The 12,844-nt window shown below is 44.7% G+C and overlaps 1 protein-coding gene and 2 long non-coding RNA genes across 3 annotated transcripts in view; 1 reads left to right on the plus strand and 2 right to left on the minus strand.

Moving 5' to 3' along the window:
• LOC138973551 (uncharacterized) overlaps positions 1-12,844 on the minus strand; it is a 495,333-nt gene that overhangs the window by 39,065 nt on the left and 443,424 nt on the right. The gene's annotated exons all lie outside the window — the stretch shown is intronic.
• The window catches only part of LOC138973549 (uncharacterized), a 41,102-nt gene that overhangs the window by 8,818 nt on the left and 19,440 nt on the right, over positions 1-12,844 (minus strand). The window lies entirely within an intron of this gene.
• On the plus strand, positions 4,098-6,229 carry LOC138974353 (uncharacterized). The gene is made up of 3 exons (XM_070347072.1): positions 4,098-4,488; positions 4,745-4,851; positions 6,116-6,229. The coding sequence occupies exons 1-3, from the start codon at positions 4,098-4,100 to the stop codon at positions 6,227-6,229; spliced, it is 612 nt and encodes a 203-aa protein (XP_070203173.1).

Genomic DNA, 12,844 nt, shown 5'->3' on the forward strand with positions numbered 1-12,844 from the left:
ATCATCTCATGAGGCCAGAATCACCTGCATGCGCCAGAGACTGACCATGAATGAGATGCAAGCTGAGAGGGAGGATCTACCCTATAATACAGGTGGGCATCGAGACGGGAGCTGAAGGAGAGATCAACCATGCTATTGTTTTCCTGAATTTTGAGGGTCAAAAAGTTAGTCGAAATTCACATTTGTCAGCAGTTTTCAAAAGATATCTCAAGAACCTTTTGAGATATAGCAAAGAAACTTTTTTAAACACATGCATACGTGCATTTTGACTCCTCTCACCCACCGGCTACCAAGCGTGGAGTCCCTTTCTCTGAATTTTTGAGGCTACGAAGACTCTGCTCCAACGATGGAGACTTCCACACTCGTTGCATCGAGATGGCCTCTTTCTTTCTGGGAAGGGGGTACCCCCAATCCGTCATTGACGATGCTTTCGCCAAGGCCAGCAAAAAGACCCGTGAGTTCGCCCTTGAATGACAGACCCACTGTCTGTATCACCTTCCACCCCCACACCGTCCTTATCTGCAGGATCATACAATCCAACTGGCACATCCTGGCCAAGAGCGCGAAGTTTACCAACACCTTCAAGAAAGGTCCTGTCTTTGCATACAAAAGAGACCGCAATTTGCGTGACATGCTGGTTCATTCATCTCTTCGTCCGGGTCCATCCATCTCGGGTACCGTCTCCTGTGCCAAACCCAATTGCAAGGCCTGCCCCTTCCTCAGTGCAGCAACACACGTGCAGGGTCCGAAAGGATCCTTCACAGTGCGTCGGTCCTTCACCTGCCAGAACACTGAGGTGTGGGGCTTGTGCCATGCTGTACATTGGCGAGACATACCGCACATTCGAGACTCGGCTCGGAGAACATCTGGCAGACATAGCGCACCACCGCACTAATCGTCCCGTGGCATCACATTTTTGTACGGACGGTCACTCTGCCGCTGATGTCCAGGCGCTCTGCCTATGGCAAGGCACTGGTGATGACTCTGAACGCAAATGCCGGGAGTCGAACCTCATCAGCAGGCTTGGCACACTTCGTCCCGATGGCATCAACATCATTCTTTCTTTCTTTATTTGGTGTTTAACGTCGTTTTCAACCACGAAGGTTATATCGCGAATCAACATCATGCCATGATTCCCTTCATCATGACTTCTATATATGCGCGCGCGTGTGTGTGTGTGTGTGTGCATACCTGTGTAAATGTGTGTGTGTGTGTGTGCATGCATGCATGTATGTGTGTGTGTGAGTGTGTGTGTGTGAAAGTTCAAAGTCGGAACATTTGCGAACTCATCCCCTTTTTATTTACATTTTTTACTTTTTGCTATTTGTATTATTATTTGTTTAGTGTAGGTATTGTTGACACTCTCTCTCTCTCTCTCTCTCTCTCTCTCTCTCTCTCTCTCTCTCTCTCTCTCTCTCTCTCTCTCTCTCAACTTCAGACCCTTCAAGCGTTAATATTCTGATTTGTTTCTTTTTGGTTTCATTTTTCATTGCTCATTTTTCTTTTTGATTTATCTCCCTTTCCCCTTCTTTTGCACTTGGAGGACATCATCGCCATCTTCTCTGATAAGTCGTTTTCATATTTGTATTGTTGTTTTCATTGTTTTAACCTGTTGAAGACCTTTAGGTCGAAACGTTGTTCATTGTCATTTGTATATTTCGTTGCGAGTCCAGTATATTAGGTATTACTCTTAAAGAAACTTTGGGCATTTCTTTTTTACACTGTTTGCTAAAGGATGAACCTCTGATCTTTCAGAAAAAAGCATAATTATTTGTTTGTAATATTTTGAAGTCACATATTTTATCGACTATTTTACACGGAATTGGCGAAGCTGAAAAATCAGTTCCAAAGGCCCAAATACATGAGATTAGTTAGTTAGTTAGTTAGTTGTTTTTTGGGTCCAGCTGACCATATAGGCATACATTAGCCTTTCTTTCTTTATTTGGTGTTTAACGTCGTTTTCAACCATTCAAGGTTATATCGCGACGGGATACATTAGCCTGAGGTTCATCCCTTAGAACAAACATTAAATTAAAGCTATGCAAATCATATGAGACTTACAATGATTGGTCGAGACCGAGTGTGTTGAGAACCATGTAACCCTTCAAAATTAACCGCGATAACAATAAATACAATTATACCCAAATTTATTTATTTATTTATTTGCTGTTGCTTTTTGGGTACAGCGGACCATAATAGCCCAAATGAGGACCCCACAAGTTAATCACTACACATATTTAGATTAAGACAATTCTAATATACAAAAATTATACCCAAATATCCAGACCTTTAGATTGTGTTATGTCCAAAAATAATTAGATTTTCTTAAAATTCAGCCAATTTACTATCTTCCTGCCAAATTCCATTACATTTAAGTGATATTTAGCTGATGAACCATCAACATAAAAATGTGACCCAAGCAATAGATCCTGCAGACAACTCGTCTGGTTCTCACTCAAACAATAGATCCTGCTGACAGCCCTCGCCTGGTTCTCACTCAAGCAATAGATCCTGCAAACAACTCTCGCCTGGTTCCCACTCAAGCAATAGATCCTGCAGACAACTCTCGCCTGGTTCCCATTCAAGCAATAGATCCTGCAGACAACTCTCGCCTGGTTCCCACTCAAGCAATAGATCCTGCAGACACCCCTTGCCTGGTTCTCACCTAAGTAATAGATCCTGCAGTCAACCCTCACTTGGTTCTCACCGTTTCTTTTTTTATTTGGTGTTTAACGTCGTTTTCAACCATGAAGGTTCTCACCCAAGCAATAGATCCTGCAGTCAACCCTCGCCTGGATCTCACCCACGTAACAGATCTTTCAGACAGCCCACTCCTGGATCTTCAAACTCAGGTGACACAAAGTATAGTCGGTGAAAAAGGACCAACTTCTACTTTAACAGTCGGTGAAAAAGGACCAACTTCTACTTCAACAGTCAGTGAAAACGAAGCAACTTCTACTTCAACAGTTGGTGAGAAAGGAGCAACTTCTACTTCAACAGTTGGTGAGAAAGGAGCAACTTCTACTTTAACAGTCGGTGAAAAAGGACCAACTTCTACTTCAACAGCCGGTGAAAAAGGAGCAACTTCTACTTCAACAGCCGGTGAGAAAGGAGCAACTTCTACTTCAAAGTCAACTTCTTCAGGGAAATCTAAAAAGCCTAAAAGGCCTTGTGTTTACTGTGGAGATTTTGACAGCCATCTGAGAAGACATTTACTACGTAAACATTCTGATGAAGAAGCAGTTCAAGCTGCATTAAAACTTCCCTGTGGACAAGAACGGGATAGTGCTTTTGCAGCTATTCGCAAAGACGGAATTTTGGACGCAAATCGGACGCTGCCAAAAGAAGGCAAGTTCATATGTGAGCGCAACCAGGGAGTTGAAAAACGTGTGATGTGTGGAGGGTGTCATGGGTTTTTCAGTAAGAAGGGCATCAAGAAGCACAAGAAAAAATCATGCAAAAGAACATCAAATTTGCAAGCAGACACCATTGATTTTCAGAAGATTCCATCGGGCACAACAGTGACTTCAGAATTTCAAGAAGCAATATTAAATCATTTCAGGGATGACGCAGTGGGGGTACTGTGTTGCAATGACCCAACCATTCTACTTCTAGTACAAAACTCATGGGTGGATCAGTTTCCAAGGACAGACACAGTGTGATGAGTTCTATGAGACTTGCGGCGAAATTACTTGTTGAGGTCAGAGAAAACAGTGACAGTGAAACACTGACTGCTGAAGACCTTGTGAAAGTAGAACACTTTGACTCCCTTGAAAAGGCCATCCATCGCATATCAACAAATGAGAAAACAGGAAAGCAGAAAGCTGGTGTTAAAGTATCAATTGGCTATCTGTTGAAGAAACTTGTTGCTGTGTTGAAAGCACACTACATTCAGACACAACGAATGACCACATATCGAGAGTTTCTTTCTTTATTTGGTGTTTAACGTCGTTTTCAACCATTCAAGGTTATATCGCGACGGGGGAAGGGAGTTGGATGTCTTCAAATGCCTCCTTGATCATTCATGGGCTTTCATCTTCAGACCTACAGAAATTGAATGTGAAAGTCGCAGGAATCAGCTGAGAAAGCCACAAGAGATGCCCTTAGAGCAAGATGTGAAAACCTTCAGAGATTACGTTGTGCAGCGTACAAAAAGCATCATGGAGGATCCTTACAAATTGTGGGATATGCACGCCTTTATTGAATTGCGTAATTTGATTGTGGCTAGATTGACGTTATTCAATGCTAGAAGAGGTGGAGAACCAGCAAGACTGTTACTGTCAGAATGGGAGGATGCTCTGAAAGGGGTTTGGATTGATCCGGATTTGATCGAAAAAGTTGACGATCAAATTGAGAAAGCTCTCGTTGATCAGTACAAGTTGGCCTATCAAGTTGGCAAAGGTGGGCGCAAGCTTGTGCCGGTGTTGATACCATTCGACACCATTGATCCCTTGAAAATGTTGGTATCTTTCTTTCTTTCTTTATTTGGTGTTTAACGTCGTTTTCAACCATTCAAGGTTATATCGCGACGGAATGTTGGTATCTGAGAGATCAAATGTTATGATCAATGTGAAAAATCCGTATCTTTTTCCCAACACCGGGGGTTCTATTGAACATGCCTCAGGGTACAACAGCATTAAAGCCATTTCAGCTTCTGAAAATATATCGGGTCAACTGAGACAGCCACATTTGCTGATTGCGGACAAATTCCGCCACAGGGCATCAACTATATTTGCACTTCAAGATATCCCTGCTGGGCAACGTGAGGTGTTCTACCGCCATATGGGTCACTCGGGGAAAATCAACGAAGATGTGTACCAAAGCCCATTAGCAGTTATGGAAATCACTCAAGTGGGTGGATTTTTGCATTCCTTGGATATTCATGGAAAAACCATCCAGACGTCAAAAAAGACGCCATCATCCATTGTAACATCAACAGTCTCAACTGCTCAACCCACCACAACTCACACATCTTCTGCTCAGGACTCTAGTCAGACTAGTGCTCAGCCCTCTTCTGCTCAGGACTCTAGTCAGACTAGTGCTCAGCCCTCTTCTGCTCAGGACTCTAGTCAGACTAGTGCTCAGCCCTCTTCTGCTCAGGACTCTAGTCAGACTAGTGCTCAGCCCTCTTCTGCTCAGGACTCTAGTCAGACTAGTGCTCAGCCCTCTTCTGCTCAGGACTCTAGTCAGACTAGTGCTCAGCCCTCTTCTGCTCAGGACTCTAGTCAGACTAGTGCTCAGCCCTCTTCTGCTCAGGACTCTAGTCAGACTAGTGCTCAGCCCTCTTCTGCTCAGGACTCTAGTCAGACTAGTGCTCAGCCCTCTTCTGCTCAGGGTTCGTTGAAAAAGAAAAGAGACTATGTTGTTTGGACATGTGCTGACACTGAATCAGTTTCCTCTTAATTTCAAGACTTTTTTACTGCTAAAGGGATAGGCACAAAGGGTAAATTGCCAGGTAAAGATTGTGTACTGAACTTTTTACAATTGCACACTATTTTTTCTGGAAGACATTTCTCCAAAGACAAATTGGTGAAGTTGGTTAAAACCAAAGTGTTCAATGAGCGAACAACACTCAGAAAGAAACAGGGCTCAATGTTTGAAACCTTTTGAAGACTTTTCATTGGCCATATGTCCAGAAGCTCGCATTCATAATCAAATTAAAAATTTTAGTAATAAATTTTCATTTGATTAATATACTTACCCAACTCACATATAGCAATTAACCCTGGTTCAGTGCTGGTATCGCTGTACGCGTCCCCTTGGTAACAAGAAAGACGCCTCTAAAAAAGAGTGACCGAGACCCGAAAGGGTGTCTAGGCCAGCCCGGAAACGAGGCTGCCTTCCGTATGCGCGCGCATACTCCGCCATATGCATCATTCTAAAACGAAGCCCAACTCACTTCTTTTTTAGACATATATAACCCCACAGCGGGGAGGCGGGAGGGAATAAACGATGTGAGTTGGGTAAGTATATTAATCAAATGAAAATTTATTACTAAAATTTTTAATTAAATTACATATCTTACCCAACTCACATATAGCAGATTGCTACTAAAGGTTGGAGGGCACTTTACCCAAATAGGAATCGAGATTTTGTCCTGCCTCTACCCGAGCAGGTAACCCAGAAACGCATCCTGTCTCAAGGCAAAGAAATCCCTGAGAAAGACATCAATGAAGAACCTTTCAAGAAAGCCAGTAAGCCGACTCAAGAACTTCCGCCAGGAGATTAAAATAAAGATCAACTAGAGTGGAAGCCCAATCTTTTGCCTCATGAGGCCTGGCTGTAGTAAAGGGCAAGACTGCCCTGACATTCCCTGCCAGACTCTGCCACCAGCCAAGAGCTTGCCTAGCTATGGTGGAGACCCACTTGGCTAACGAGACTTTCAACATATCTCTAAACCGTACCATGATGAATGAGATAAAAAGAAGTTTCTGAGTCTCCAAACGAGAGTGCATAGTCCGAAACAGAAATCTGCTGAGGGCTCTAACAGGACGAAAATGTACATCAGGATCTCCAAGAGCAATAAACTTGCTCAAGAGAGGAAAGTAGAGTCCGCGCCACCCGAAGAGAGAGGACTGACTGCTCCCCCCCCCTTTTAATTCCTTGCCAACACTTGAAGGCATGCCTAAACAATGTGGCAGTCTATAAAGCTAAGGTTGACTTAAGTAAGTCATTACCTCCACCAAAGTCGATAGAAAAACTTTCTACCCTTAACCAGTGTTTAACGTCGTTTCTAACCGTTCAGGGTTAAAAAGCGACGGAGTTGAAAAATAAGAACAAGAGCTGTTAGAATCAATAATCTGAAAAGATCCATGCAAGCTAGAAAAATCATTGAACTCGAAATGATCAAAAGGCTAAATATGGCTCTGGAGGAGCCAGAATATTGCTAAAAGGTTTAAAATGTGCACGAAGCTGGATTCTCCAAATTCCGCTTACTTGCCAGAAAATTCGAAGGAACCCTAAGAGCCAAGATCAGTCTTTCTCCAAAAAGCTGTCCAAAGCAAACCTAGCCAGAAAAAACCTTCTGCATAGAACACAGAAACTCTGAACCAAATCCAGAGTTGAGGCAGAAGCCCCTAAGTATCTCAAGTGAACCCTTACAGCAGACATTCAAGTAATACCAATGTGAGAAAGCAAAGATGCCTTCTTGCCAGCCTAAAGAGGTCTGGAAACCAAGATTGCAAAGACCCGTACTGTGCGACCAACAGGTCGCCCAAACTAACTCAAAAAGAGCCCTGTGAAAGCGAGGGTATGGAGCCCCAACCCAAAGTGGATAACAGCCAGCCTGAAGCTTTTCGTTTGGAAACGAAAAACAGCCAAGACCTGCCCTGCGCTTTCCTTTTACCGTGAGATTCTCTTAGTTAGAGAACCCGCGTGCCTAGAAGCGGGCTCAAAAAGAGACCTTTCAAACAAGAAAGAGAATAACCTCTAGCCAACAGAATAATACTTAAAGGGCAGAGGCTTACTCTCAGGTAAAAAACGGCAAAGTAAAATCTTTGTATATGAGTCCTTCGGACCACAAAGATAACCTGTTAAACGTAACCGCCCAAGCGAGAGACTAAAAGCAAGTTTCGTACAAACGAGCCAATCATAAAGAAAAGATGCCGCAATCTCCCAGAGCTAGGAGACCTTGATCTAACAGACAGTCTCTCCTTGCTATCGCCATCACCAAACCCGAGGGCGGTTCCATAGAACGAAAAACAAGAGAACCTAAGTCCTTAAGCTTGGAGTTACCCGAAGCCTACAGAAAGCGCTTCGCGAGTGACACGCTACTTGAGCGTAAGAAACAAGCTAAAGCACCACCACCACCACAGGCAAATAGTCGTGCGTTGCCCACAAATGTAGTGGTGACAAAGAAGACTCGCTTGCGAAAACTTCCGCAAGAACAAGATGACCCCGCCAGAGGATCTAAGAACTTAACACTCGAAGATTCTCCTCAGAAAGCTCAAACCAACTACAAAATGCCGCGAACCGCGACACAGCTGAAGTATGAGCCTCCCCATTTCCTCCTCTTGTTCCAGCATCATAACGAACATCGAAATGATGAGAACCAGTCACCCATCCCGATAAGGCAAAAACTTGCCAACAATCGGAAAAGCTTTGAAAAGTTTCAAACGTCATAACACCATGCCAGATCTCCATCCACCTGACTCACGCCAGCTGGAAGACTGGAAGAGAAAGTGAAAACAGCCTGTAAAAAAAAGGCAAAGGAACCGCAGAAACGGAACCAGAAGCCAAAAGCTGAAAAGTGCCGACTACCAACACCACAGTGTTAACAGTAGAAGGATATCCCGTCCTGCACCCAGAAGTCACAGCCGCAAAAGCGAAAGCGCAACAGGCCGTGGATAAGTAAACATCAGGACCAACCGGTTGCACAGAAACACACCGGACGATCCCGTTGTACCTCGAACCATTTCAGCTGCGAGCGCCACTGCACTTGCTAACTTGAAACAGAACCTAAAATCAGTGCTTTACAGAAAAACAGGAGCACCTTAATCTGAACAGCCTTCATGCACCTCCGTGCAATCCGGAAGCTGACTCCATGCTAGACTTAAATCTCCAACAAAGAATCAGCCCTACTGCTCGCTTCCTGCCCCCCTGCTCGGTATCAAAGGTAGGAAAGTGACCCCCAGAGAGACTCGCATGGTCAACCCAAGAATCACCCAGCCCACCAACTTCCTGCCCCCAGGGCGGAAGCTTACGTTGCCTAGGGCTCTTAGCCGCTGCTGAACGTGCGCCAGAAAGCGGAAGAACCGACACGGTTTCAACACTTCACCGCACAAAGCTTGTTACCTCCTGCGAACGTACACCACTTTCACCGGAGAACCCGGCTACACGCGGCCCTTTGCCAACTCCAGGGCAATGGACAACGATTCCCGGAAGCTGAAGTGAACATCCTGTTCCTCCGAACTTCCAGAAGTCATCAAACCGGATAGAGGTGGAGGAAGTAAAGCTTTGCTCTCAACCACCCCCTCCAGTCAAAACTTAAATGCCGTTTTCCGCCGCCCACGTCACTGCGCTGGACAACCTGAACGGCAAGTTAAGCTGGGTGTCGTCCATCCCCGTGAACGCACCCTCATATGGAAGTATCTTCGTTATCCTCTCCTTCATGCTCGCAATCGCAATCGGGAAGGTGACCCCCGCCTTTCGCGGTCCACCAACTTCCACAATACTTAAATGCCATTTTCCGTCGACCACGTCACTGCGCTGGACAACTTGAACGGCAAGTTAAGCTGGGTGTCGTCCATCCCCGTGGACGCACCCTCATAAGAAGGTATCCTCGTTAACCTTTCCTTCATGCTCGCAATCGCAATCAGGAAGGTGACCCCCGCCTTTCGCGGTCCACCAACCTTCACAAAACTTAAATGCCGTTTTCCGCCGCCCACGCCACTGCGCTGGACAACTTGAACGACAAGTAAGCTGGGTGTCGTCCATCCCCGTGGACGCACCCTCAAATGGAAGTATCCTCGTTATCCTTTCCTTCATGCTCGCAGTCGCAATCAGGAAGGCGACCCCCGCCTTTCGCGGTCCACCAACTTCCACAAAACTTAAATGCCGTTTTCCGCTGCCCGCGTCACGGCGTTTGGACAACTTGAACGGCAAGTAAGCTGGATGTCGTCCACCACCGTGGACGCACCCCTTCCTGCCCCCTGGGCGGAAGCAGATGCCTTTCAACCTGACCACAGTCTACTGACGAGGCGGGAAGAATAGGAACATCTGTTCGCTTGTCAGGGCCCTTAGCACCCACTGACACCCCGACTAAGCGGTGGATATCAGCCAGTGTTTCAGAACTTTCACCTGGGATTAGACCCGAGGCTACTCCCTCAAGACAACGCTCACGTGAAGTAAACATACCTTGTGAAGAAGGACAGACGCCGGAGACCGTGAACTCCCCACAAAAGGTCACAGCAGGGGACGAACGACCCCTGTCCAGAGACGAACACACAGCCACCCCGGCCGGGAGAGCACGTAGTTCTGCCTTTGATGACGAAGTGCCAGCTGCCAAAGCAGAAACCTGTGAACTTAAAGTCAAAAGCAAAGAGGCCACGTCTACAGACGCAAGCCCAATAACAACATGTCTAACACCGAGCCCGGACTAATCCGTAGGCTTAAAACAAAGGTGGCCACTGCACCCGGTGTTCACAGGCGGTCACCCATCCAAGAACTAACCGGGCCCGACGTTGCTTAACTTCGACGAAAGGACGAGAACCGGTGCTTACAACGTGGCGAGGCCGTTGGCCGGCAAAATGGGGGTTCCGGAATAGTCACCAGTGTAGTAAACAAACTGGAAGCGGACTTGTCTACCGGCTAAGCGGGTAAACAATTAACACATCCAAAGATTTTTAGCAAGAGAATCTACAACAGAAACGGACATAGACCGGATTGTTTAGACTTCCTAAAAGCTTTCTAAGGAGAAAAGGGCACAGCAGCTACCTATTAAGAAGCTGCCCTCTTCTTAGCATTGTCAGCCATGACGGAAAAACGACTCACGAAAAAATTTCTGAGAAACATCGCAAGTCCAAAATACGGCCAACAAAACTGCCAAAATCAAGCAAAATACAAGGAACGACCTCACCTCAACATAGTTGTGAAGTCCAGATGACAAGAAGAGACCAAGAGGAACGAAACAAAGTCAAAAAGACTAAGTAACAAAGGCTGAAACAGCCAGAGCGTACATAAAATGCGACCAGTCCCACTGACGCTGAGTTTTTAGAATGATGCATATGGCGGAGTATGCGCGCGCATACGGAAGGCAGCCTCGTTTCCGGGCTGGCCTAGACACCCTTTCGGGTCTCGGTCACTCTTTTTTAGAGGCGTCTTTCTTGTTACCAAGGGGACGCGTACAGCGATACCAGCACTGAACCAGGGTTAATTGCTATATGTGAGTTGGGTAAGATATGTAATTTAATTCATTTCGTGGATAAGTGAATGGGACAAACGTCCGGACCAATTAATGCTCAAGTTTGTGAGGATATGATATTATGAGTATATAGTCACAAATGTGTACAAGTTTGTGTATAATTATATGTGTATATATGTACAGTCGTAAGAATGTACAAGTTTGTGAGGATATGACTATTACAGGATTAGTGTGTATGGGCACAAGTATTACACACAAGTTTGTAAGGATATATTATGTGTGTGTGTGTGTGTGTGTGTTAGAGTACTGTGCAGGAGACATCACATTTTTCAGTGCGTGTGATATTCAGTTGTCCGTAGGCTTTGGTCGCAAGCACAACAGTCTGGCTGCTACTGAATTTTTCTGGCTGGTTACCCCTAGTGTGTGTTGTTCACGGTATATATGCAGTTCACGTCTCAGCTACTCAAATAGTGAACATTGGTATAAGTAATGGTTAAAATTACGCACACAGAGCCATTCGATGTTAAATCGAGTTATCAAATATCAGAGATTAAGTCAAAGAAAGGGACTGTGACTGTGAGACAGTAATTAGTCAAAGGGACAGAGTAAAGCAAGGGACCGGACGGTTCTCATGCTCGCAGAAATTCACGAACAAGGAACATTTGCGATTGTATGCCTTTTAATTTTATGAATATTTTCTGCGATTGCATGTTTTTATGAATGTCAAAAACTACTATTTAGTATCCACAGTATGAAAGAGAGCGACGAAGTAAAGGAAGCAGTGAGTTAAAAATCTGTGGAATCTGCAAGGGGTTTTACTCGAAGGAATTTTACAAACGTCACAAATCAAAGTATTGCTCTTAGAGTCTCATAGTTCTCACCATGTCTGTATAGTGTATGTATTAGTTACTGTGATACCAAATTGTCTTACCCATGTATGTATGATGCTATGCGCCAGTGATGTATGAATGCTATTTATTTTTGTTTTTATCACACAGCAAGCTGCTTTCCTCGTGTATTTTTTATGTTCATTCATGTATTGTACACTTGGCAATAAATTATCTATCTATCTATCTATTGCCAGGGTGAAGGTTGTCTTGAAGCCTGCGCTGTTCCAGTATCCCTTCTTACATCTGACATGAGAGTCAACAAAGAATTCCCAGAATTTACCAGTGAGATATTGGCAAAATTCCAGAATGACAGCATTGGCAAGATTTGCATTACTGATGAAGTAATTGTGAATATTGGACAACGAATGTGGATGAAGGAACGGGGCAAACAAGACAAGAAGACCCAAGTCCGCAAAACAGTCATGGCGAACATGCGCCGCCTGTCCTCGTTGTACATTCAATTTCAGGAACAACATCAACTGCTTGGAACTTGTCCTCTTGGAAAAGGAAATGCAGAAGACATGTTTCAAAGAAGACAAACCCAGGTCCTCTTTGAAGCCATAAGGGTTCTCACTACTTCAGACAAGGATGAAAGCGTGAAATCCGGATTGAAGATCGGACTCAAGTTTCTCATACTCTCGGCATGCACGGTGATCAAAGCAAGTTAGCAACGCACCTTGCTAAAGAAGAGGATGCAGATGCAGAAGAAATTGACAAGTTTGTTGCGGTTTTCAGGTTGAATGACAACTTCTTGTTTGGGGATGCAGTGTACACGATAAACAAAAACAGGCAAGTCAAGCTGAGGAAACCACATGAGCTGCCACTGGAAGACGACATGCAAACTCTTCGATTGTACTCCATCACAAAAGCAGAAGAAACTACTGCATTTGTGAACCTGACTGATTTGACCCCAGTTTATTTACATACACTAAAACTGTCTGTTTGGAAGTTTGTCAGCGATGTTTATGATATTCTAGAGATCATCACTTTTGTTGGACCTGCTATATAGTATGCCATGGTTAATGATGTACTGTGTTTGGAAGTGTTTCAGGACTGTTGGACTTGTAATACCCCAAGAGAACTCAGGAACTAT

Source organism: Littorina saxatilis, linkage group LG8 (assembly GCF_037325665.1).
Source record: "Littorina saxatilis isolate snail1 linkage group LG8, US_GU_Lsax_2.0, whole genome shotgun sequence".
Lineage (NCBI taxonomy): Eukaryota > Metazoa > Mollusca > Gastropoda > Littorinimorpha > Littorinidae > Littorina > Littorina saxatilis.